This window comes from Canis lupus, chromosome 17 (assembly GCF_003254725.2).
Source record: "Canis lupus dingo isolate Sandy chromosome 17, ASM325472v2, whole genome shotgun sequence".
Taxonomy (NCBI): domain Eukaryota; kingdom Metazoa; phylum Chordata; class Mammalia; order Carnivora; family Canidae; genus Canis; species Canis lupus.
In genome coordinates this window covers 11416029-11441884 of record NC_064259.1, presented here as the reverse complement: position 1 = coordinate 11441884, position 25856 = coordinate 11416029, and the positions used below count along the sequence as shown (strand labels likewise).

The 25856-nt window shown below is 43.5% G+C and overlaps 1 protein-coding gene and 2 long non-coding RNA genes across 6 annotated transcripts in view; 2 read left to right on the top strand and 1 right to left on the bottom strand.

Moving 5' to 3' along the window:
* The first annotated feature begins 6 nt into the window (after nt 1-6).
* On the top strand, nt 7-5280 carry LOC118351100 (uncharacterized). Of its 2 annotated transcripts, XR_004805919.2 has the most exons (3): nt 7-1400; nt 2625-2910; nt 4947-5280. It is a non-coding gene; the product is annotated as an uncharacterized LOC118351100 (long non-coding RNA). The 2 variants fall into 2 exon arrangements; XR_007403327.1 differs by having other exon boundaries at nt 2625-5280.
* Nucleotides 5250-22380, bottom strand: LOC112664805 (uncharacterized). The gene is made up of 4 exons (XR_007403326.1): nt 22268-22380; nt 9604-9752; nt 6759-6916; nt 5250-5721 (listed from the first exon to the last, which is right to left on the bottom strand). It is a non-coding gene; the product is annotated as an uncharacterized LOC112664805 (long non-coding RNA).
* Nucleotides 21710-25856, top strand: part of NBAS (NBAS subunit of NRZ tethering complex) — a 318587-nt gene continuing 314440 nt past the window's right edge. For 2 of the 3 annotated variants that reach the window (XM_025454623.3, XM_049096130.1), the window contains exons 1-2: nt 21710-21887; nt 24544-24598. In XM_025454623.3, the coding sequence (XP_025310408.1) occupies nt 21771-21887; nt 24544-24598 (172 nt within the window). In that variant the 5' untranslated portion in view covers nt 21710-21770. The remainder of the gene's footprint in view (nt 21888-24543; nt 24599-25856) is intronic. The other variant, XM_025454622.3, reaches the window with a different exon arrangement.

Sequence of the window (25856 nt, the reverse complement as noted above, 5' to 3'; positions counted from 1 at the left end):
GGCCCGGCCTGCGCGCGGCGCGTCGCCTGTGCGCGGGGAGCGCGTCCTCAGGACCACCTGACCGCGGGGGGCGCGCTCACCTGGACGCCTGGACGCGGCCCGGCTGGCTCCGCGGCGTGGCCCCGCAGACCCTGCCTGGAGCCCGCTTCTCCCTCCGCCTGCGTCTCTGCCTCCCTCTCTCTGTCTCTCATGAATAAATACATCAAATCTTTAGGGGAAAAAACAAACCAACCCGCGGCCCGCGGGCTGCCCGGCTCCCGGCTCCCGGCCCCTGAGGGCGAGCGGGGCTGCAGGGGGCTCCTGGCCAGGGCCCGGCACCGGCACCGGCACCGGCACCGGCACCTCCCCCTCCCCTGCGCGGGGCCTCGTGGCCGCAGGGAGCCAGGAGGAGGAGACCCGACACCCCATCGGGTGATGCTGGTCACCACCGCGGGGTCCTGCGACCAAACCCGGCATCAGGCTCCTGCGTGGAGCCCGCTTCTCCCTCTGCCTGGGTCTCTGCCTCTCTTTCTCTGTGAGTGTGTGACTATCATAAATAAATAAAAGTCAAATAAAAAAAAAAAAACAGATACACAAGTGGTAGCTGGGTGACTGTTACACGTAACAGGATTCACCTGAAGCCCCCAAAGCCAGACAACACATCCGGGCCCGGGCGCTTCACCCCTCCAGGGGGCACCATCTGCAGCATGTTCTATAGCCTCACGCGTTTCGTGTGTGTATTCTACGAGCCGTGCCCCTGAGAGTGATGCCGCGGAGCAATTCTGAATAGATGCCTCGTTCTAAAGGCAGGCATGAGATCACATATCACGCAGGATTTGCAAAAGGGACATCTGAAATGTGCTTTCCGTGCCTTTAGCCAATCTCTACCTTAAATGGATGAAAGGGTGGAAGGTATAAGATTTCTCTGAAGAGAGTTGTTGACATCCTATGGCATTTTCCCCTCTCTCAAGAGAGGAAGTGTTTTCCAGGGGACTGCTCAGAGAATCTTTGATATCTGGGGTTTGGGAAGCATAAGACATGCTGTGAGAAGCTGTGGCAGGCAGAGACAAAGGGAAGGACAAGGCTGCAGAGGCAGCAGGCCACATTTCCAACACCTGTCGGGGGACACATGTGTGACTTTCCCCTGAGGGCTAACTGAACCTGTAGGAATGGACTTGAAGCTCAAGAGAGCCGCCTGGAGAAGCTAAATGACACAGCAGGTAGGCTCCCAAAGAACCCTGTTGTATCCTTACCTTCTAAGCAGAGAGACATCACCTGCCTCAGGTGAGTTACACCTGGAGAATACCAACAGAAGACTCTCCAACATACCCATGGAAGGTAGACCCTCGGAGAACCAGCCCTGCAACACGACTGGACTAGAGAGCGCCAGAATCAGACCCCAGGGGACCAGCCAGATGAAGGTAGGTCTCTCCCCCAACACACATGACTTTATCTCTCCCCAGACACTGGAAAGAGCAGCTAACTGGAGAGAGGAGACTGGAGACTGACTGTATACTCGGCCCCATTGCCAACCCCGGGAGGAAGGAAGCTACAATTTTGGTTAAAGTTGTGAATTTCGATCATTACACTGGACTTAATCATTTAATTACAGAAATGAGGCTCTAATTGTGATGAAAGAAACCAGACAACTTTTCATTATCTGAGAGTAACCAGGGAAGCTTTGGAAGATGCCAGAGGCTCTATCAAGGTCAGGGAAGGAAATAGCCCATAGTGTTTTTTTTTTATTTTTTTAAAAATTTATTTATGATAGTCACAGAGAGAGAGAGAGGCAGAGACATAGGCAGAGGGATAAGCAGGCTCCATGCACCGGGAGCCTGACATGGGATTCGATCCTGGGTCTCCAGGATCACGCCCTGGGCCAAAGGCAGGCACTAAACCGCTGCGCCACCCAGGGATCCCTAGAGAGTGTTTTAAGGTAATGAATGATGTTTTCTGCTTATGCCCTATCAAGTTTAGCTCATTTAGCATGCTACTTTTGTAAATATCAACATGTGTGTGTGCAGAAGTACCTTCAATGATGTGAATCGGGATAGAATGTGATTGGCTCTTCACCTTAGCAAGTAAGGGCAAAGCCAGGCAAAGAAGTGGCAGGCAATTCCTTCACTAAACCAAGAGACAGAGGATGAGCGCCCCCAGTCCAGTATCCTGCTGGTCTACTCTTTCCAGAACAAGCGGATAAAATGGAGGCCTGCTACCTGGGAAGCAATCCTAGAATCCCAGAAATCCAGCCACTCCCAGATGGTTAGGCGTCAGGACAACCACCACTAGGTGGCGCCAAGCTGCAGCCGAGCCTGGATTTGAAACTACCAGCTGGGACTTTGACCTGACATTTATTTCTATAACCTCACCTATAACCCCACACTTTATGTACTTGGGTCTTTTGAACCCCACTAATCCTGTTAGGGTGGAATTTCACTACATCATCCATGTACCCAGTAAGATTGTGCTGTGTATTTTCAAGTAAACTGTTCTATAATCCACTGCAGAACACATGACAGGCCTAGGAAATATGCCCTTCAGACACCCAGGACAGGGTAAAGAGGAGTCCAGTGAAGGGCTCTGTAGACTGGCCACCCAAATGCTACTCACAGCCCTCTTCCTCCTTGCTTTTCTCTATTATACAGACTGGGAAAAACAAAACAAAAAAAAAAACATCACTTTTGCAGACTCCCTTGGAGAGAGAGAGAGAGAGAGAGAGCGCGCCATGAGCCCTGGTTCTGCCTGGGGAGATGTAAGTGGAAGTCCCATGTAGGAACTCTTTAAAAGAGAAAGGCCTGACTGGCATGTGCTCTTCTTCCTCCTGGGACATGGACATGATGCTGAAAAGGCAGCAATGCATAATGAAGATGAAAGCTTCATGCTACGGCTATTGAAACATATCAGGAGGAGATAGGATCCTTAATGACAATGGTAATCCAAGTTGCCAGCCCAGGTCTGGCTCCCTCTGCACCTCTTTGGTCTGAGAATTCCTTATCTAGTTAAACTACTGATAATTCTCCCTTGTTTGCACCCCACCACACTGCCAATAGGTGCAGAAAGGAACAGAGATGAAACATTCATTGGTATAGATTTGGTGTAATGAATCATTCAGAAAATTTTTTCAAATGACCTAGAATACAGCGATAAGAAACTATTTGTGGCTCTAAGGAGGAGACATTTTGGCCTGGGTTGTGAAGGCACATTGAAAACGATCCTTGAATACATGGTCATTTCCTGCCAACCAAAAATAAGAATGAAGGGGGAACCTAGGTAGTTCAATTGGTTAAGCATCTGCCTTCAGCTCAGGTCATGATCTCAGGTCCTGGGATGGAGCCCCTGCATTAGGCTCCCTGCTGAATCTGGGCTGGCCATGTGATTTGTGTTGACCACACATTAGGCTTCTCCTTCTTCCTCTGGCTTTCCTCCACCCCTTCCCCTCTCTCTCTCTCTCTCTCTCTCTCTCTCTCATATTCTTTCTCAAATAAATAAAATCTTTTTAAAAAAGAATGAAATGTGCATATACAGTGGAGGAAGTGGCCATGAGTCTAAACTACGAAATATAAGCCAAATCAGGCTTTACTTTGTCCTTTCGATTGACACCCAACCCTCTTCCCAGGCCCCATTGTGGTTCCTGATAAAGATAAAGCAAAATGCTTAGCTCCTAAGGATCCAGCCCCCAAGAAGACAAAAGCAGTGGAGAAGTTGTTTTAATGCAAAAGAAGTCGATCAGAAAATGCAATATTTTCATTACATAAACTCAAGTCCTTTCTCATATGACACAAACCTACCCATCATTCCATATAAGAAACCACAAGCTTCTGCTTTCTCAAACGTTGCCCAGGGAGTTTGCCCTCATACCCACATGCTCAGAGAAGAGAGGACTCTAGAGTATTTGGCTCTGGATCCTGAATCCCACTCTCACTAAACCCGATGTGGCCAAACTTCCATCAGGAAACTCCCTTCCCTTTGATGCAGCTCATTTGGTAAGGCTCCTGAATCCACCCTCTTTAGGATGGCATACACCAGACCCTCCATATCCAGCCTACTGCTTACTTTGATCTTATTTAATTATGTAGAATTCCTTGCATACACCAGAATGCCTCTTACTGCTGTGTATTTTCTCTTTTTTTCTATTTTTTTTTTTTTTTTGAGAGAGAGAGAGAGAGAGAAAGAGCGCATGTGTTTGTGTTTTCACCCAGGCTGGGGGAAGGACAGAGGGAGAGAGAGAGCAGACTCCCTATTAATCAGGGAGCCCAACATAGGGCTTGATCCCAGGATCCCAAGATTGTGACATGAGCCATAGACAGATGCTAAACCTACTGAGCCACTCAAGCATCCCCGCTGTATATTTTCTTATGCTGCTTCCTCTCCCTAGAATAACCTTTCCTTTTTAGTTTCAGTTACCTGTGGCTGTGTAACATCCACTCTAAAATTAATACAACAATCAATGTAGTTGGTCATGATTCTATGAGCTGCCTTCAGCTGGTGTCTGGCTGGGCTAGAAGGTCTGAGAAGACTTGATTGCCATGTGTGGTGCGATGGTGCTCCCATATATGGACTCCTCTCCACAGGCCAGCTTGGATCTTTCACAGCAAAATTAGTCCCAGGAATACAGACTTCATAAAAAGGGGAAATACAGATACATAAAAAGGGGAAATCGGCTGGATCTGTAGGAATGAGGCAGCTGGCTTTATCTGCACTCTTTGCCAATCACTGCATCAGAAGGTAGAGCCTATTTCCCCTTTTTATGAATCTGGGCTGGCCATGTGACTTATGTTGACCAACACTGCAAACTAGCAGTATTTGCTAGTGGGAATTGGAATTAAACAGGATTTGCTGCTAGGTGCTAGCTTAGCTAACTTTCGGTAATAACAGGAGTCTGCTAAGAAGATAGGTGTGGTTATACTATAGAAATGCTGCTAGTTTGCCCTGATGTTTCTCTTTTTCCTTAAATTTCTGACTCTTAGCTGGACACTTGGCTGCCCAGAACAAGGACTCCTCAGCCTCCCTGGAACTTAGATGTGACCATATGCTTGTGTTCTGGCCAATGGCATATACACAAAAGTGTCCTTACAGGAGGTGGTACATTCTTCTTGCTCTTCTTCCTTCCTGTTGGCTGGACTGGGGACTCAATGGCTGGGGTTTGAGCAGCCACACTGAACCATGAGAAGAGAGTCACATATTGAAGTTGTCAGCATGAAAAGAGAGAAGTATCTTGAGTCCATAGTAAGGAGCACCAAACTAGCCAAAACCGTGACTCTAGATTTCTTACAAGGGAGAGAAATAAACATCTAACTCATTTGTTTTTGGTTCTTTGTTCCTTATGGCCAAATCCAATCCTAACTGATATATCCCCATTAGGTATCTCTTGCTACAAACAAGTTGCCCCATAATCTAGTGACTTGAAACAGTAAACATTTATTATCACTCACAGTTTGTGTAGAACAGAAATTCAGCAACAGTATGGCTGGGCACTTCTGCTGGGAATCATTCTTGCTACTGGAGTCCTTCTGCTGGCGGGGATAGCAATCATTTGAGGGAGGCTCAGAGATTGCTCCCTCCCTCACAGAGAGGGAGGCTCATTTTGTAAAGGCAGCTCACTCTCATGACTGTGTGGCAATTAGCAGGAGGCTTCTGTTCTTCTCCACGTAGACCTCTTCCGTAACTACTTGGATGTTCTCACGATAGGCTGCTGATGCGCAACCCCTCAACCCTACTCCCTTGCCACCAGAACAAGGGGTCCTAGAGAACAGGATAGAGTGAGTGATATCTTTCATGGGCTAACCATCAAAGTCACACAGTCAATTCTGCAGTATCTTATTGGCCACAAAGGCCTATTCAGTATGGAAACACAAAGAGGTATGAGTACCAGTAGATAAGGATCATTTGGGGGCCGTCTTAGAGGCTGGCTACCACACTCCTTGCTCTCCTAACAGCCCCCTGACTTGTTCAAGTGGCGGGTAGTAATCCCTCAAAATCAGGAAACAATATATTCATACAACACCCTCTGGGACAAATCATATTCCTTTTATTTTATTTTATTTTTTTCATATTCCTTTTAGACCAGCCATTGTTGTCATTAAATTTGTTGGCCTTACCTTACCCTGTTTTTCTCAATTTACCCGACTCAGAAAGCAGTTTGGAGACAAGGAGGCTCACAGTTAAACATCCTCTTTTTTTTTCCCTCTGAATTTCCTACAGCTTCTAAGCTGAGCAACAATCATTGAATTTTATGCTTTTGTCAAAATAAGCTGTCAGAAACTGGTCCAGATCTATTAGAATGCAACATCATTCTCGCTGCCCCAGCATTCACCTTATGGTGCAGGGACCAGAGGGGGCCTGGCAAACAGACATAAATCCAGAGATCTATAATTCTCTATCCCCTGAAGAAGTGGCCATAAAGTCCATCACTCCAGATATATGGGAAAAGGGAGACAAAGGACAACCTGGATGAGTTTCAGAGGGACTGTAAAACAGAAAAAGAGATCTCACTAACTGTGTTGGCCTCATTATAAGCAAGCCAGGCAGGGACGTGATTTACGGTTGAGCGCAGCCTGGCCGGCAGCCATGAATGTCACTCTCTCTCCCAAGCCCGCCATCTTGAGTGCTCATCAGCCCCTGTGAGTGATGCTGATGGCTCTTGGGGAGATGGCGCCGCACTTGGAGCCTGAGCAAGAGAACATGGCCCGGTGGTTGTGGGTGTTTAAGAACAGACTACACCAGAAAAATGTTCTCAGTCCAGCTGCCCAGAATCTGCCGGGACCCCTGAGTTCCATTACCTACAGAAGAGAGCCATTTTGCATCTGCACACAGGCTTCAGGCTTGCTTTCTTCAGTCTCCCTCCCTGTGTCCTTGCTTCCCTGGACCTCCTTCCTGTCGGTGAAACTGATCACGGGTTTTCTTGTTAACAAGGTCTGCGATTTCTATTTGAAGCTGGCTGAAACAAGACAATGCTCTATATTTTAAAGAAGCAGGGGCATTAAGAAAGATGGCCAAGAATTCTTCAAAATGCCTGGAGAAAATAATTGTGAATATGGAAATTTATACTACCTGGTCATGGGTTCCTATGTACAATATAAGACTGGGAATTCATGGAGGCTGCTTCAAGTATAGCCCTGAATAGTGATGTGCCACTTACTTTGGCTGCATAACAAATTACCCCAAAATGTAGTGGCATAAAATATCCATTTATTATGCTCATAGATTTTGTGGGTAAAGAACCTGTGCAGAGCACAGCAGGAATGACTTACCTCTTCCTCAATACCTGTCTCTTCAATGGAAAGTCTTGAAGACTAGGCATTGGAATCATCTGAAGTTTCCTTTACTCACATGACATAATTGATGCTCTCATGTCACTGACACCCTGGCAGGGGCTGATGGCCAGCTGTGACCTCTCCATGTGACTTGGACTTGCTCACAACATAATGGTTATATTCCAAAGGCAACACCCCAAGGACCAGGAAATCTTTAATGACCAAGCTTCTGAAGTCAAGCACTATCACTTCCTTCCCATTCCATTAATTGAGGCACTTACAGAGATCTGTCCAGGTTTAAGGGGAATTCTAGATACTACCACCTGAAGCATGAATAGCAACATTTTATTAAAGAAAAGCATGTGGGACAGGGTATAAATTTGTGTGGCCATGTATTAGAGTTCTCCAGGGAACAGAATCAAAAGTATATAAATACCTTTATATATATATATATGATATATATTATACATATATATATACTTATATATATTTAGACATTTAAGAAATCAGCTCATGCAGTTACAGAGCCTGGTAAGTCCAAAGTCCACATGATGAGTTATCAGACCGGAGAACAAAAACTGCTGATAATGTATTTGAGGTCTAAGATTGTCTGCTGGCAAAATTTCCTATTGCTTGGGGGGAGGTCAGCCTTGTGTTCTGTTAAGGCCTTCCACTGATTCAATGAGGCCCAACTTTACCCAGGCAAGTTGATGCATAAAATTAAGCATTGAAAATCCACGCCTTGTCAACTTGGCCCCCATATGTATCTTCTTAAACTACACTTAATTGCCAAAGACAATGACAGGGTCACACTCCCAGCTAACATGGTACAACTATCCTGTGTACAACTGAAAACTCACTAAACCTTTCCCCTGATGAGGATGCAAAGTCCTTGCATGATGTTTACTCTTCTGGATATCTTGTAACTTGAATGCCATGTTGTAAAGTTAATTAACAATACTTAAATACCAGGACATAAGATAAATATGTCTTATGTTACAGGATAAAGGGACAAGAGAGGAAAGGAAATAAAGATATTTGCTTGGCATGTGTGTATATAACACAAATTCATAAGAAAATAGGGAAGAAATACTCATGACAATTGTCCCATTTCTGAAACTGGTCACATGGTCATAGCTATTATTTACAACTACCTTCTTCTACTACCCATTCCATATTTCCTTGCCCTGTGCCTCGTGCCATCATTGCCACAAAATCCTACTGGTTACATGGACAAACCCTCTTCCCTGTGGAGGGAACTACGTAAGGGCATGAATAAAAGGAAGCTGGGATTATCAGAAGGCATTTTGGGAGATGAGCTCCTACACCTGAAAACAAGAAATATTTATCCATTCTTCAGATGTCAAGTTGAAATAATAAAATGAATACAAATAAGGTTACAGCATTTGGACCTAGGCTAGATCAGGGAGGACTATGAAAATCAGATGAAGAAGATTGGTTTAATCTGGTAGATCAGTTGTTCCCAGACCTCGGTGTGCATCAGAATCACCTGGAAGGCTTGCTAAAATGCAGACATGGGGCCCTCCTCCCCAGAGTTTCTGATTCCGTAGGTCTGGGGTCAATAGTCCTCTCATTTGCATTTCTCACAAGTTCCCAGGCGATGCTGATGCTGCTGGTCTAGGGAACTACAGTTTGAGAGCCACTGTTGTGGGCAAAGCAGATTTAAAGCAAGCAGGGCAGTGACATGATCAGATTTTCATTTTATACAACTTTTTCTGGTGGTCTTATGAAGAATATATTTGTAGAGGCACCACTAACATGTTTTCCCAGTAGGCACACATAAGATGTAACTGAACCTTGTACCAGGACAATGAATGAATGTCAGACAGGAAGGGACAGATAAGAACAATATCGTTAAACTGGCAGTGTTAGATTTGATTGGGGGCAGGATGGCAAGTAGAGGAAGTGGAATGAGAGAGAAAGAAAGGCATTGGTACTCTTCCCAAGCTTCCAGTGGGATAACTGGGTGAATGGTATTAGCATCAATTGAGAAAAAAAATTAAAGGTGGGGCAGCAGGTAGGCAAACAAGTCCATTCCTTTTGGATGCTGCCAGTTACCTCTTGGAGCCTCTCTACAGGGCTTGTCTTTCCAGTAGCGTAGTATGGCCTTCTTGGCAGCTCCCTCTAAGAGGGAGAAAGCAGAGGCTGCGACGGCTTAAAGTCTAGGCTCAGATGTAAGAACAATCATGCACAGACCCAGATCAGATTCAAGAATAGGGAACATACAGGTCATGCATTCATTCGAGGGACTATATCCCCCCATGAAAGGACTGGAAGATTTGAGGTCCTTTGGCCTATACTTCTTTTCGATTTATAGGTTCTGATTGACAATGGGCAGAATTCCAGATACCTGAGTGGCTCAGTAGTTGAGTATCTGCTTCGGGCTCAGGGCATGGTCCCGGGATCAAGCACACATTGGACTCCCTGCAGACAGCCTGCTTCTCTCTCTGCCTATGTCTCTACCTCTCTGTGTGTCTCTCATGAATAAATAAATAGAACCTTTAAAAAAAAGAAAAGAAAATGAGCAGAATTCCATACCTGCTCTTTTCCCACCCCAGCCTCCATCCCCCCAATTTTTATTTGAGAAATCTTACCTAATGAAGTGCTAAGGCCAACAGAGTATGTGCTATGCCCTAACTGCTTGTTTAGAAGAAATTTTTCACCTGCACATTTATACTCAATCGATTATAGGCCACTGATCTTTAAACTCAAGTAGATCAAAATTACTCTGGGGAGCTCTTTCAACTACAGATCCTCAATCTAGCCATCAGGAATTTTGATTGCTCACATCCAAAGTAGAGTCCAGGAATGTGCATTTAAACACGTTTTGATATATGTGGACATCCCTGGACCATATATGTAGAAAGATGATTTTAGAATTGATAGGGTTTTTTTTTTTTTTTTTTTTTTTAGAGCTTATCTACTTGGTCATGTTGATTTCATGGCTTTATTCTTAGATGTCTACTTTATTATTCATTTTATTTAAATTTTTTTTTCTCACTTCTTGAATTGTCAAAGATAAAACAAGTCAGACACTAGTTAAAATGGTAAGGACAGGTTTTGTTTTTGTTTTTTGTTTTTTTTACTTTTTTTCTAAAGATTTTTTAAAAAATTTATTCATGAGAGACACACAGAGAGAGGCAGAGATATAGGCAGAGGGAGAAGTAGGCTCCATGCAGGGAGCCTGATGCGGGACTGGATTCTAGGATCCTGGGGCACGTCCTGTGCTGAAGGCAGATGCTCAACCACTGAAGCACCCAGGAGTCTCTGGGCATTTTTAAAGAAAATCAGAGAAGAGGGAAGGGAACCAGTGGAAGGTTGAGCAAAGTCAAGGAAGTGAAAAATTAATGAGGGTTGGCCAGCATGAATGCATGTTAGGCCATCTGTGTTATGAGCTGGCAATTATGGAAGTTAGGATTCTATCTCACCCCTAATCTCTCTGCACAGAGATTTCAGAGACAGAGGTCCTATCCTTCCTGAGGATTACATTTCAAAGGAAAGCTTTCAGGTCCTTGAGAAAGACACTCCCAAGTTGCAGAAGATACATATACATCTCAGAGGGACAGAAGGATTCACAACTGTAAACCCATTGCAGGGAATGAGATAGGGTGGTCAGGGGCTATCCCAGGTGTTGGCTAGAACAGTTCTAGATTTTTCAAAGGGGCACTTTGGGAGAGGAGGGGCACTAGGACCAGCCTAGGGATGTATCTTGAGCTGTTAGAAACTTCTTTTAGTGTTTAAGCCTTTCAGTGGTGGGGGAAGGGGGTGGGCAAGATCATTTGTGCTGAGAATCCACGTTTTAATAAACCAAGAAGATGACTCAAAGGAGGCGCCTGGCTGGGTCAATCGGAGAAGCATGTGACTCAGAGGAGATGGTCTAGAGTTTGGTCAAGGAGAGAATTTCTGTCAGAACAATACCTTACTTTAGGTCTTTCTACTTTAGTTAGGATATCAAGCACAGATAGATTCAATAATGTTTGCAAAGCAATAGTAGAACTAGTCAGAACGGCTGTGATTCAAACGGAAGTTTTTCAGAATCTAGAGCCTATGGACGCCTGGGTGACTCAGTGGTTGAGCATTTGCCTTTGGTGCAGGTTGTGATCCCAGGTCCCTGGGACCAAGTACCCGCATCCAGCTGCCTGTAGGGATGCCTTCTCCTTCTGCCTGTGTCTCTGCCTCTCTCTGTGTCTCACATGAATAAATAAATAAATAAATAAATAAATAAATAAATAAATAAATAAAATATTTATTTTTTATTTATTTTTTAAAGATTATTTATTAATGAGAGACAGAGAGAGAGAGAGAGAGGCAGAGACACAGGCAGAGGGAGAAGCAGGCTCTATACAGGGAGCCCAACATGGGACTCGATCCCAGGTCTCCAGGACCATGCCCTGGGCTGAAAGTGGTGCTAAACCGCTGAGCCACCCGGGCTGCCCAAATAAATTAAAAAAAAAAATCTAGAGTCTATGCCAGAGGTAGAGAAGGGACTGAAAGATTGTACAAGTCAAAATCCACTGGAGTGGAAGAGATGCCACTCCATAAATGTGCATTCACTGTAAAACTGTTGAGTTTTATCTCACAGGTTCAATGTCAGTTCCAGAGCAATTTCTAGCATATTAGTATATTGAACTTAAACATACTGTTTTCTGGGATGCCTGGGTGGCTCAGTGGTTAAGCTCTGCCTTAACTCAGGGTGTGATCCTCGAGTCGTGGATCGAGTTCCACATCGGGCTCCCTGCATGGAGCCTGCTTCTCCCTCTGCCTGTGTCTGCCTTTCTCTCTCTCTCTCTCATGAATAAATAAATAAAATCTTGAAAAAAAAAACCAACATACTGTTTTATTCCTCGGTGACCTAACTTTGGTCAAGATTTATGTCTCCTCTTAAATGCCTTTTTCTTGGTTGATTCCTTTAGGACTCAATTAGGTTGCAAAGCTTCTTTTAAAATTATTAATCTCAGGTCTATATCAGAACCTAGCAATTTAAACTTTAAAAACTTTGGGTGTTTAACATCGGATACATATTTTTATCTAAAGAGAAACCAAAAAGAATGATAAGGACTTCACCAGGAAACAGTTCACTGCATGAAATTCCAGTGAAGAGCTAACATCATTAAAATTGGGAGACATTTAATAATTCTACCTCAAATAGTTCTTAATCTTTGGTGTTTAATTTAGCTTTATGAGAGTGTCTGATCCTGATGTAATAACTTCTAAAAAGTTAGTGCTTTGCTGTACCAAACACATTATTAATTCCTCATCGGCTAATTGAATCCTTGTTCTGTTGGTTAATATTCCCATGGTAGGTTTCCATTAGTGGAAACTCAAGGACAGACTAGACTTGACCATAATTTCAATACAACTATAGAAAAATATATAGTTAATGTATGGGGTCTCTAATGAGAGAGTTTTTCCTTGAGAAGATTACTATTTTATTGGAGGAAATAAATGATTTTTTAAATTTACAGTTTCTCTTTTTAAGCAAAAAAGGGTTAATCTCCAATAGCGGGAACATGAATAATTCATGCAGTCAAGAAAAATGTATTCAGGGCCAACCTTCAAGCTGGGTTTAGGGAGATTAAAAAGCCATTGTTCCTGTCCACAAAAAATTACAGTATTTTGGTTTTGTTGTTGCCTTTTGAATTCTTGAATTATTGGTGTTATTTGAAACTCCCTAGGTATCCCCAGTCTGTAGACAGGAATAGTAGTCATCATCGTAGCATAAAACACTGTAATTTCACTGGTCTTGCTCCTAGTTAGTGACACAGGACCCCCAGTCATTGGTAAACTCCCCTAGGAAATATTTCTGAGGAGCCCCATAGGTGTGTTATACATATTGGCAAACAAATCCATTTCGTTTGGATGCTGCCAGTTGTCTTGCTTTGGAACTACTGTTGAGCTGCTATCTGTGGTCTGTGCATCTGAGCTGCAGGGCTATTTGTGGCAAAGCTGGGGAGAATGCCTTGCCCCATTGGGTTTCCCTCTGTGAGGTTCAGAGAATTTCATTTCGGATAATTTGTCAGACAAGTTGTCCTGAAAGACTCTTACAAACACGGAGAGTGCTAAAATATGAAATATATAAAAGCAGAAACACAACTTTTTTTTTTTTTTCAGAAACACAACTTTTAAAACAAATTGATGAGTTGGTCAGAATGTAAAGGAAAACTTGAGTCTTGTCAACAACCAGGAGAATCCATGGAAGAAGCAGTGAAGCTACCTGTCCCCTTAGGGATGAGTTTTGATTTCAGGGTAGATGATAAAGGCGTTGTAGGATGGAGAGACTGGGGTCAAGGCCTCAGATTTGCGAGGGGAGGAGAATTGGAGCACCACCGATCAACCTACGAAAATTAGGATCCATGATGAGCACCACTGTTAACATAAAATCTCCTAAAACAGAGATGGATAGCAAATAAACTTGTCTGCTCAGCCTGGAATTTGAGTGGCTAGAAAAATGCCCTTTGAGAATTTGTGACCATGGCCTGCCTGAATTTACAGTATTTATAATATCTGAAATAATTTAGTCTTAATTTGAAGGGGATCCAAGTCTCACAAGTGCCTTGCAAAAGTGAAAGCAAGTCTTTCCAGGGGAAGGGACCATCCATCTAAGCCAGACCTCTAAAACTACTCACAGAATGGATTCCAATTACACAATAACACACACACACACAGGCACACCCAGTGCATAAAAAAACAAGTCACCATGAGCAAGAGTTAGCAGGAAATTTTTAAGAAAGTCCTTAAAGACTTTAATCATTAGAAATATCAGGTAGAGAAATACAAATTATGTTTGATGTATTTCTAAAAGTAGGAATGGGAACATAAGAAGTAACAAAGTAACAACATGGCCAGCATACTTGATTTAAAAAAAAAATGACTTCCAGAAATAAAATATCTGTAATAATTGATATTAAAAACCTGATGGGAAGATTACAGGTAGATAAACCTGAAAAGTGATCTAGAGTCAACTGAAAGAGCTGAAGAAATTATACTGACTACAGATCAGAAACACAAAGAGATACAAGCTGTGTGAGGGAGGCTGTGACAAACGGTGGCTACAAAGTCCATCATGGCTCTAGGGACAATGGTGCACAGGCAATATTTGAAGATATAATGATTATTTCCTAGAAGTGACTGAAACAAGTGAGAGAAGCAAGGAAGACATGATAACCCAGACTTCTGAAATTACTCTTTATAAGACAAGGTTAGATGGGCAGGGAGTATGTTGTGTGTGCTTGGCATATGTGTGGATGCACACTGTGTGTGTGTGTGTGTGTGTGTGTGTGTGTGTGTGTGAGTGATGGGCAGCCCAGGTGGCCCAGTGGTTTAGCGCCACCTTCACCCCAGGTCGTGATCCTGAGATCCTGGGATCAGGTCCCACGTCAGGCTCCCTATAGGGAACCTATTTCTCTCTCTGCTTGTGTCTCTCATGAATAAATAAGTAAAATCTTTAAAAAAATATATGTGTGAGTGATGTTAGCTTCATGATTATTGTACCACCTTACTCCAGTGGGAGGATTTTCTCTTTATTCTGGTCTATTTTTGCTTATTTATTCTGTGTTTCCCTGCCTCAAATTGATAGTTTTAAATTTTTCCTTTATTCCATTCTCTGGTTTGGAAGACATGTCATATATTTCTTTCTTTTAGGGAAATATATAATAACAGTATGTTTTTCTATCAAAATCTGGAGTTACTTAGTATCAAATCCTGCTCCCAAATCAGAAAGGACTTTATTACACTCTTTATTGGACTCTTTCCCCCCATATCCCTTGTTTGCACTATGTAAAATTGCGGATTTCCCTGTTTCTCAATCTTTTATTATGAAAGTGTTCATATATAGCACAGTTGAAAGAATTTTATGCTGAACACTCATGCACCCACCACTGAGAATCTATCATTAGTATTTTCTACTCTCGTCTTATCACATCTTTCTGTTTATTCATCCTCAATCCATCCATTAATTCATCTTATTTTTTGATGCTTCCAAGTATATCATAGGTCATCTACCTTTGTTTTTAAACCAAATGAAACAAAATAGCTAGTCTTACTAGTAAGCCAATATTGACTAATTTACCAAGGTAAATTAATTTATCTAAACTAAATACATTTAATTTACTAATTTAAAAATGTTATTATTTATTGATTTATTACCAGTGTATTTGCTTGCCTCTCACACTTGCTGCTTACATTTGCATTTGTCACTACATGTGCTCCTGGTAAGGCCTATTCCCTGGTGGTTGTTTCATGTGATTTGTGAGTGGGGGAAGATGAGGGGGAAATGGCCTGTGTGAATTGTGCAGAGCAAATCAGAGGAAAGGAGCTCTAAGTAAGGGGCTGGAGTTTTTTTTTTTTTTCTTAACTAATACCATCCATGAACTTTATGAGGTCTATGTGGCTGCCAAGAGATGTTATGGCAAACTTAGAATATTTATAGGAGAATTGAGTGGGGTTCTCCAGGCTTTCTGGAGCAAATAGGATGTTTTGAGTTGCTCTGAATATTATTTTATTATTACGACTACCATTCTCTTCACAAAGAGCTAGTTTACCACTCAACCAGGTAGAAATGTATGGCACCTATAACAGGTAGCATTTAAGTGCCCAAATTCAGGGAATCCGGGGGGCTCAGTTGATTAAGAGTCTGCCTCCAGCTGGGATCATGATCTTGGAGTCCTATGATTGGGCCCCTTCTGGGGTTGGGGGCTCCCTGCTCAGTGGGGAGTCTGCTTCTCCCCCTTCCTCTGCCGTCCCCCCTCTCCTCTGTATTCACTCTCTCAAATAAATAAAATCTTTTAAAAAGTCCAAATTCAATTTTATTATGCAATTTCAAATTAAAAATGGAAGCAGCTTCATATGATGTATTAATCTCTTTAGTTTTTAATATGCAGAAGCATAAAGGGTTAAATGCTGAATCATTAATGGCTTTTGGATTAATAGGCTTTTTAGCTGATAGAAGATAAAACACAGAGCTCCTACAAAATGAACCTACCATTTTAATGATAGCTCTACATGGAAGAATTAAGAGGAGAAAAATGATTCCTTTATGTAAGATATTGTTAAGTATTTTTTGTTTGGTTCTAAGGTAGAAATATCTATGGCCACCAGCAAAGTGAAGGAGAATTATATTTTAGTTCATTTGAGGTATAATGATATGATGTGAGGATAGGAAGAAATGAACATTTTTTTCCTTTCCCCTCATTTAGGCTTATAAAGACATCAAATTACTTCTTTTTTTTTTCACCCTCAAATTATTTCTATTTAAAATTACTATTTTTGGAATTGTCTCAATTTTTATTTCAGTCATTTCTTTAAGCAGTTCAGAGTTACTATTTCTGTTGGTTATTTGGAAAGTAAATTTTCCTTTTGAGAGTAACTTATTCATGACTTAAACTATCTTTAAACCAGGTGGACTCTCAGCTAAATTTGGATGACCGTGGTAGCATGTGGCAACCAAATTCTAATGTATAATATATTTAATTTCCTCCTTGACAGAACAGGCTGACAATATTGCCATTCCACATGTTGGTACTTGCTGTCATCCAAAACAGTTCATTTCCACTTTCAACCAACTAAGTGTTCCATCTATATTCTCAGTGACAGGCTATCACGTGAGGAAAAGAGCTCAGGATCAAGACCCTGAGGAAGGGTGTTTGAATTTTGGCTCTATTGTGACCTGGGATGGCTCCAAGCTTCAGTTTTCAGTGAGGTCAAAAGAGTTTGGTAAGCCATGAATACTATCAATCTATTAATGTGATAATACCATTTATGTATATGTATTATTAACTAATAAGTCCGAAACAACATTGCAGAGATCTATACACTATAGATTCTAAATTAGGTAAATTTGTAATCTATTGGTAGAAATGTTGACAGAGGAGTGGTTTGAATGCATTGAAATTCAACTCAAGTTAGCTCAAGGTGAATGCACTGGCTCACTTAACTAGAACACAGAAGCAAACAGATGCCATTTGTTTCAGGGGTGTTAATATCAAATGATGTCTTTATCTCCCCTATGTTTTTTTTTTTTTTTCCATTCCCATTGGCTTCATTCTCTTTCCGTGCAGACAGGGTTCCATATACGGTGGGTAAGACGGCTGCTAAAACTCCCAATTTGTGTTTTTTGATCCTTGTGATCCAAAAAGGAACAGTGCTTTTTCCTCCACTTCCATCTTAAAATCAATCAATCCATACATCCAACTATCCCAGGGAAGAATTCTCCACCTAATACCTGAGGTCAAGGACTAGGGGCTTAGTGGGCAGATTTAAATCCAGGAGAAAGAGTTTGGGAGTTGGCAGCCCCACTACAATCACATGACTGGAGCAAAGGAAAAGCAATTGAAACAGTTCTCCAAAAGCTAATGGTCTGCTCAGGCAAAGATGGTCACTGTCACTCCATCCTGATCCTTCCACTCAGCTCAACTTTGATTTGAACTTTGATCACTTCTCCGCCTTTCTCATCTACCCTAGGGTCTGATGCTCTCCATTTGGAGCTCTTCTCAGGACATATCTATCCTTTCTACCTTCATTTCTTTTAATGGTCATTTCACCATCTTCTTTTGCCAGGAACTCTTCCAGATTTTAAATAGTAGCAAAGAGGTCTTCATAATCTGCCTATCTATCTGCTTAGAGCATCTCTGGGAGTAGAATTTTCCTTCTGGAGATTGCTCCAAGTTGAACATACAAATAGTGTAGTTTCAGCCTGTGGTTTTCATTTCTTTAGAATAGAATCTCCCATAGATCAGTCAGGCATGGCCTTATGCTTCCTGTTCTGTTGCATACACAGCAGGTAGGACAGGGGTGAGGCTAGAAAAAGCAATTATCATAGTGGGATGATGCTAAAAGGAAAACGTTTTCTTGGGGATACATTTGTATCTGTCCCTTTCACATACCAGCTGAGAAGGAAGCACCTGTGTCACCTTGGCCAGTTACCTCCTGGATGTTTGTGTGCTGATCCCCTGAAGGCAGGAAAGGGCATGGATGAAGCAGTAATGCAATCTCAATCCCTAAGATTCTTGGATGAGGGGGTGCCTGGGTGCCTGGGTGGCTTGGTGGTTGGGCCTCTTGCCTTTGGTTCAGGGCGTGATCCCGGGGTTCTGGGATCGAGTCCACATTGGGCTCCCTGCATGGAGCCTGCTTCTCCCTCTGCCTCTCTCTCTCTCTGTGTCTCATGAATAAATAAAATCTTAAAAAAAAATTCTTGGATGAGAATAGGGAGGAATGGAGGGGACCAAGGACTGAGGTTGGTGTGTGGGCCTGGAAGAGGGCAGGACCATGGCCTTGCAGTATATATCAAGTGAATGGCGTTCTTAACTCTTCAAATTCTACTGCGTGCAATGTTTGCGTGCAAATGCCTGGTGTCCGCAATTGAGAAGTTGATAAAAAGACACAGCTGCCCTGAGAAGTACTTTGGGCAAAGTTTTTAATTTATTCAAGATATATTTTGTCCTGTGCTGGGTGCCAGATACTGTTGTATTTTCAGGGGATATAGCAGGTATGTATGTGGCATTTGTGAGGTAATAGAAAAATACTAGTATTGGTCTCTGCCTCTGGTTCCTGGCACAGAGCTCCTCCTAACATCCTTGTAATTCCCTAAGTGATACTAGGAGTATCTCTTGTTCTAATATTTGTCTTTAACCCCGTGCCTGACACAGGGCTCCTAAAATCTTCATAAACTCCTAAGTGATATGAGCATTAGGAGCGTCTTTTGTTTTAACAAAGTGACTCTGAATGGGCTCCTGGGTGACTCCTTGATGGCAGCTGGTCACGGGAAAGACCAAGCCATGATTAGAAGCTTGGAATTTTCATCCCCATCCTCCAACCTCCAGAGAGAGGAGATGAACTGGTAATGGAATTAATAATTGATCATGCTTAAGTGGAGAGGCCTGTATAAAAATCTCAATAGTCGGCGGGGTTTGGAGAGCTTCCAGGCTAGTGAATACAACCACAGTAGTAGGATAATGCACCCCAACTCCACAGGACCAGAACCCTAGGAACCCTCCCAGACCTTGCCCTATGTATCTCTTTATCTGGCTTTTTCATCGTATTCTTTATCATATTCTATAATAATCTGGTAAACATAAGTGTTTTCTTGAGGTCTGTGAGGTGCTCTAGCAAATTAATCGAACCTAAGAAGAGGAGTCTTTGGAATATGATCTAGAGTTGGTTGGTCAGAAGCGCAGGTGATAAGATGCTCCAGTGGCACAATTGGTTAGTGTGTGCTACTTGCACAGAAACACCTGGGCTTTCCACTGGCATCTGAAGTGTATGTTTGGGAGTGTGTGTGTAGGGGGGCAGTCTTGTGAGATTGAGCCCTTAACCTGTGGAATCTGATGCTATCTCTGGAAGAGTGTTGAATTCTTGGACATTTTGCTGGTGTCAGAGAATTACTTGATGGTGTGGGGAAAAACCTCCACACATTTGGTAACCAGAAGTGTCAGAAATGTTTTTAGTGAATAGGAGGCTTACAGGGAAAAAAACACGTAGTAGGGAAGAGCTGGATTTTCCCTGCACAGGTGGAAAGCTGAGTGTTTCCTATTGTAGCATCTGTATGTATATTGCAGTGCGCTGTATCTTGGTGGAACTCACATTTTAGTGAATAGGGACAGACAATACAACAACATACATTACATAGCGTTTTCGGTGATCAGTCTTATGGAAAAAAACAGAAGGTAAGGGGGATCTGGAGATCTGGAGTTCGGGAAGCTGATTAAAAAATTAGAAATAAGCAGTCAGGGTAGGCTTCAGAGAGAAGGTGACATTCGAACAAAACCTTGGAAATGAGTGAAAGAGAAAAGTATTTGGTAGAAAGCCTTCCAAACAGAGGGAACAGTCCTTGCAAAGTCCCTGAAGTCGAAGTGTGTTTGGCCTGTTCAGAAAGAGCAAGGTCAGCGTGGCTGAAGGTGGTGGGAGGAGGGGTGAGGAGGAAGGCGAGTGGCACATGATGTAGGCAGGCTTTGAGGTCATTTTAACTTTGAAAGAAACGAAAACCCTGGGCTTCGGTCCGAGGCTTTTAATTGCATTACTGTCTAATGCAGCTTAGTGGATATTACGCGATATAATTCCTGCAAGAAATCTTCAGTATTTGTGTTCCTTTTGAATATGACACAGTGCTAATTCCTTGTACACTATATAGTCATTAGGGTTAAGATAGACTGCCTACATAGGGCTTTCCACATAGAGGCACTTGTTAAATGAACAAATGAACAAATGAGGCTAGTATTTTAGCTCCTTCCAATTAGGTCCTCAACATATTATTTCCAGTTTATTGCCTCCATACCCTTTCCCCACTTGGGTTCTATCCTGCTGTCTGCTCTTTTGACTATATATTTTTCTGCCTGTCTTTGCTCACCCCATTTCCCCTTACTTGTGATGCACTCCCCAAACCTTCTCCGCCTGATTCAAATCCTACTTCATGTTAAAGACCAAGGACAACCGCTCCTCCTCCAGGAAGCTGCTCCAGACCCTGTGACCTTTGTTCCCTTTTCCGAGCTCCTATAACTTCATTCCTCCGACACCTCTCACTGGCTTCATCTATTGATTTGCGTAATTTTGGGTATTTATTTAAAAACCGCTGCTCGGGCAGCCCCGGTGGCTCAGCGGTTTAGCGCCACCTTCGACCCAGGGAGTGATCCTGGAGACCCGGGATCGAGTCCCACGTCGGGCTCCCTGCATGGAGCCTGCTTCTCCCTCTGCCTGTGTCTCTGTCTCTGTCTCTCTCTGTGTCTCTCATGAATAAATAAATAAAATCTTGAAAAAAAAATAAAAGCCGCTGCTCTGTACTCTATGTGTTTCTAAAATGGATGCTAGTATTTCAGAGAAATGCTTTTTACTATTTCTGTTATAGAACCTGGCTGGAATATGAAAGGTCCAGACATGGCTCATCTCATGCAAATTAATAAGCAAGGGGTGAAAGGCGAAAGATTTATACGATCAGAAGAGACACCTAACTCTGGGACATGAACAAGGGGTGGTGGAAAGGGAAGTGTGTGTGTGGGGGCGGTTGGGGTGACTGGGTGACGGGCACTGAGGGGGGCACTTGATGGATGAGCACTGGGTGTTATGCTATATGTTGGCGAACTGAACTCCAATAAAAAGCAATTAAAAAAATAAAATGACTTTAGTAAAAAAAAAAAAAAAATGAGCAAGGGGTGCCCCGGGACCAGGACCTAAGGTGGTGTAGCCCTGACAAGCAATCAGCACTCTGCTTCCCACTTTTTTTTAATATATATATTTTTAAGACTATTCATGAGAGACAGAGAGAGGCAGAGACACAGGCAGAGGGAGAAGCAGGCTCCATGCAGGGAGCCCCATGTGGGACTCGATCCTACGACTCCAGGCGGCGCTAAACCGCTGCGCCACCCGGGTGCCCCACATCCCGCTCTTTAAAGGGTTAATCCAGCATTCCTTTCCCTCGCCCACTTAGCCCCGCCCCCTCCCCGCGATCCAAAAGCGGCCGCGGCCTGGGAGGTTTGTCCGTTCCGGGACGCCGTAGAGGCCCAGCCCCGGCGGCCCGGGTCCCGGGCGAACATGGCGGCCCCCGAGTCGGCGCCGGCCGCGAATCCAGCCACCGCGGAGGGCGAGGAGGAGACGATTCTTTACGACTTGTTGGTCAACACCGAGTGGCCCTCGGAGACAGAAGTTCAGGTGAGCCAGGCCCCTGCGGAGCCGCGGCTGGCTCGCAGGGCGCGGGCTGCCGGCGGGGCGCAGCCGCGTCGCTGGAGCCACGTAGGCTCGCGGAGCCGGGGTGGGAGGGGGAGCCGGGCTCCGCCGCTTGGGCCGTCGCCTTGGCAACCGCGCGGCGGGCCGGCGGGGGGCTGGGTCCCCGGAGTCGGGGCGACCTGGGATCCCCGCGGGGCCCCGAGTCGGCGGCTGGGGGAGCATCGCGGGCCGCCAGGCTCGCTGCCCGCCTTGGACGCCGGGCCCCCGCTGCCGGTCGGGGTGGGCCGGTCGGCTTCCCGGGACGCGCCAGCCCCGCCCCGCCCCGCCGCCCGCCCCGCCTGCGCCTGCCCCGGAGCGGCGCTTACCCGCGGGGTCGCCCGCCCGCGCCGCGGAGGCTGCTCGCGTGTGTCGGCGCGGCCCGGAGCTGTGCGGGCGGGGGGCGGCGGCGGGGGGCGGCCCCGGGAAGGACGGCGGCTGCACCACGCGCGCGACCCGCGAGGGCGAGCAGCCGCGGGCCTGGGGTGGGCCGGGCGTCCCGCCGAGGACCCGAGGGCTTCTGCGGGTGGTGACCTTGACGCGACCCTCGGGCTCTCGGGCGTCCCGGGCCGAGGGGCCTCCCGGCGGGAACCTGGAGTCCACATTTACGCACCGTGTGTTTACCCAGGGCCTGTCACCGTTTTATTTATTTTTTATTTTATTTTATCTTTTTAAAATAAATTTATTTTTTATTGGTGTTCAATTTGCCAACATATAGCATAACACCCAGTGCTCATCCCGTCCAGTGCCCCCCTCAGTGCCCGTCACCCGGTCACCCCCACCCCCGCCCTCCTCCCCTTCCACCACCCCTAGTTCCTTTCCCAGAGTTAGGAGTCTTCATGTTCTGTCTCCCTTTCTGATATTTTCACTCATTTTCTCTCCTTTCCCCTTTATTCACTTTCACTATTTCTTATATTCCCCCAAATGAATGGGACCATATAATGTTTGTCCTCCCACTGATTGACTTCACGCAGCATAATACCTTCCAGTTCCATCCACATCGAAGCCAGTGGTGGGTATTTGTCATTAAAGATCAAGGTGTCCTGACCTATGAATTTTGTTTTTTTTTCTACAACATCTTTCCTGGAGAAACTGCTCATTCTCTTATCTATAAAGTTTGTAGTTCTTCTTCTTCTTCCTTTTTTTTTTTGTTTTAAAGATTTTATCTATTCATTCATGAGAGACAGAGAGAGAGAGGCAGAGACACAGGCAGAGGGAGAAGCAGGCTCCATGCAAGGAGCCCGACGTGGGACTCGATCCCGGGTCTCCAGGATCACACCCCGGGCTGCAGGCAGCGCTAAGCCGCTGCGCCACCAAGGCTGCCCAGTAGTTCTTCTTAAACCTCCTTCCCATTGCAGTTTTTGCTTGTCTTGAATAATGTATTTTTTTTTTAGGCTGTACAGTAGTGTTTTTCAAGTATTTACTTAGTTTCTGTTTGTTTTGAACAATATGAATATTGTAGGGGTATGTAGCCAGGAGGCTGTTGTTGCTGCTGTTGGTGGGGAAAAAAGGATGCACATTCATTCCTTAGCACCCACTGGTTAATTACAGGAATGTCAGAATGCTTCACATTATAAATAGATTTTTTTAAAAAAAGCGCAGCATCAACTTACATTGAAACTTCAGAGGTGGGATCCCTGGGTGGCGCAGCGGTTTGGCGCCTGCCTTTGGCCCAGGGCGCGATCTTGGAGACCGGGGATCGAATCCCACGTCGGGCTCCAGGTGCATGGAGCCTGCTTCTCCCTCTGCCTGTGTCTCTGCCTCTCTCTCTCTCTGTGACTATCATAAAAAAAAAAAAAAAAGAAAGAAAGAAACTTCAGAGGACTTTTTTTTTTGTTTTGTTTTGTTCTATTGATTTCACCTGCCCAACTTCAAACTCTTGGAGGGCGATTACATCTGATTCATCTTTATAACCTTCCCCAGGACCAAACTGTATCTTACTGCTGAGGGGATAATCAATTCATGTTTGTGGAATGAAAGACCTTTTCTGTGTTTTTAAGCCGTATCTGTGTGCACTATGTCCGCGCTCCTCTCTTAACAGCACATCAGGATATCTTATTCATTATTTGTAGTGCCTGCAATTGTTGAGCTTAGTTTTTAATCTGTACTTAGGAACTATTTAATATAGATACCAGTTGGATATGAGTATGTGTGTTAGCATTTTCTCTGTAGATATACAACAAATACTCAGGTTTGCCTCCAGGTATGAGTTTATTGATCCATATGAACAGTTTTCCTGCAAGAAAAACTTATTTTAGGCCTCTGTGACCCACCCAAGTAGACTGCTGACCTGGCAACGAATATATGGGTCTTTGTCCTTGACAGCTTCTGTCTTTGGACTGGTGTTTTGATGTTTGGTGTTTGAGTTTCCACCTTCAATCCTTGTCCTTCCCTGCAAAATTTGACCTGACAAATGCCTGTAACTCTACCATGCTTACTTTTGCCCTCACTGTTTTCAGTCCTGCTTCTACTTTTGTTTCTAAACAGTGGTTTTTAAATGCTGGCAACTTGTACCCTGCACTGGGTATTAGCAAAGAAATAGAACTTTACGTATTGTGTATTACTAGAAAATTCTCAAATGTAATATTCATTTTTCCAATTACAGTCTAGAGGCAACCGAAAACATGGTGCATCTTTTATCATCACAAAAGCAATTAGAGGTAAGTATAGCTTATTTATTTTTCTCCATATAATGATATAGTTAAATAACTTTTTCCATCTCATTTATGACTTTACTGTTTTAGGAATTTTAAAATGTTCTTTAGACTTACAGAGCCTGATAAAAGTGAATAGCATACATGAGTTTAATTGTATTAAATTATATACGTAATTTTATTAAATATATGTATATATTTATATATGATATATGGATATATACGTATAATCTTAATTATGATGTGTACATATGAGATGTAGCTCTATATGTGTATATACAGATTTATGTGTATGTATGTATAAGCACACTTTTGTAATGCAGCTTAAAGTATGGCTTAAGTTTAACCATTATGGAAGTGTTCTAGAAGAAATGAAAATCAAACTCAATATGAGTCTCAGAGTCTGGACATTGAAAGTGAAAAGACTGTGACAGGCTTTCTAAGTGGTTTATGTGATGTTCCAGCGACACTGGTCAGAGTTATTCAGATAAAAAATTTGATTAACCAGAGCATTCATGAAACTCCTGAGCGTTTGCATACGGGCGCACAGTATCTGAGTAAGGCTTGAGCACTGTCTGCATTAAACGGGTGCTCTGAGAACTTGATGTATATTTATTGATTTAATCCTTTACTAGACCAGCAAGGCAGGTGCTGTTATGACTTCATGTTTTTAAATGAGGACACTTGTCCAAGGTCATTCATTTGGAATTTGACTGCATGTCTTTCTGGCACCAAAGCTCATCCTTGTAATAGTGGTGAATTTGAGTTACTTACACAGAAAGGAATTCAGTTTCAAAGGAGTTGACTACTTGAAATTAACTGTAATTTTATCTTATGTTACAAGCACTAGCATATTTCAGTTTTCATTGTGACAAATGTTTTGAACTTTTCATGATTTAGTAAATATACACAAGTAATAAAATTACTTGTGGTGTGATGGTACATCCCTTCTTGGGGCATAGAACTGGTGAGATTTTCCTGTTGATTCTTCTGTTGAGGCTGGACACTTCTTCCTGTAATTGATGTTGAGTGGTACTGCTCCCCCTTCTGCCTCCCAGCTCTACCTAAGTGAGGTGTCCCTTTATTTTCAGTGTGTTAGAGATTTTGTTTCTTCTGGACTTCTGCATTTTAGATATTATTTTAAATCTTTGTTATAAAGTATAAAATAGTATTTTAATTTTTATATGAATATTTTGGTTTTAAAGGGTGATTATTATGACTTCTCCATGGTTTTATTAAAGCCTCTTTGGCGAAATTTAACCTC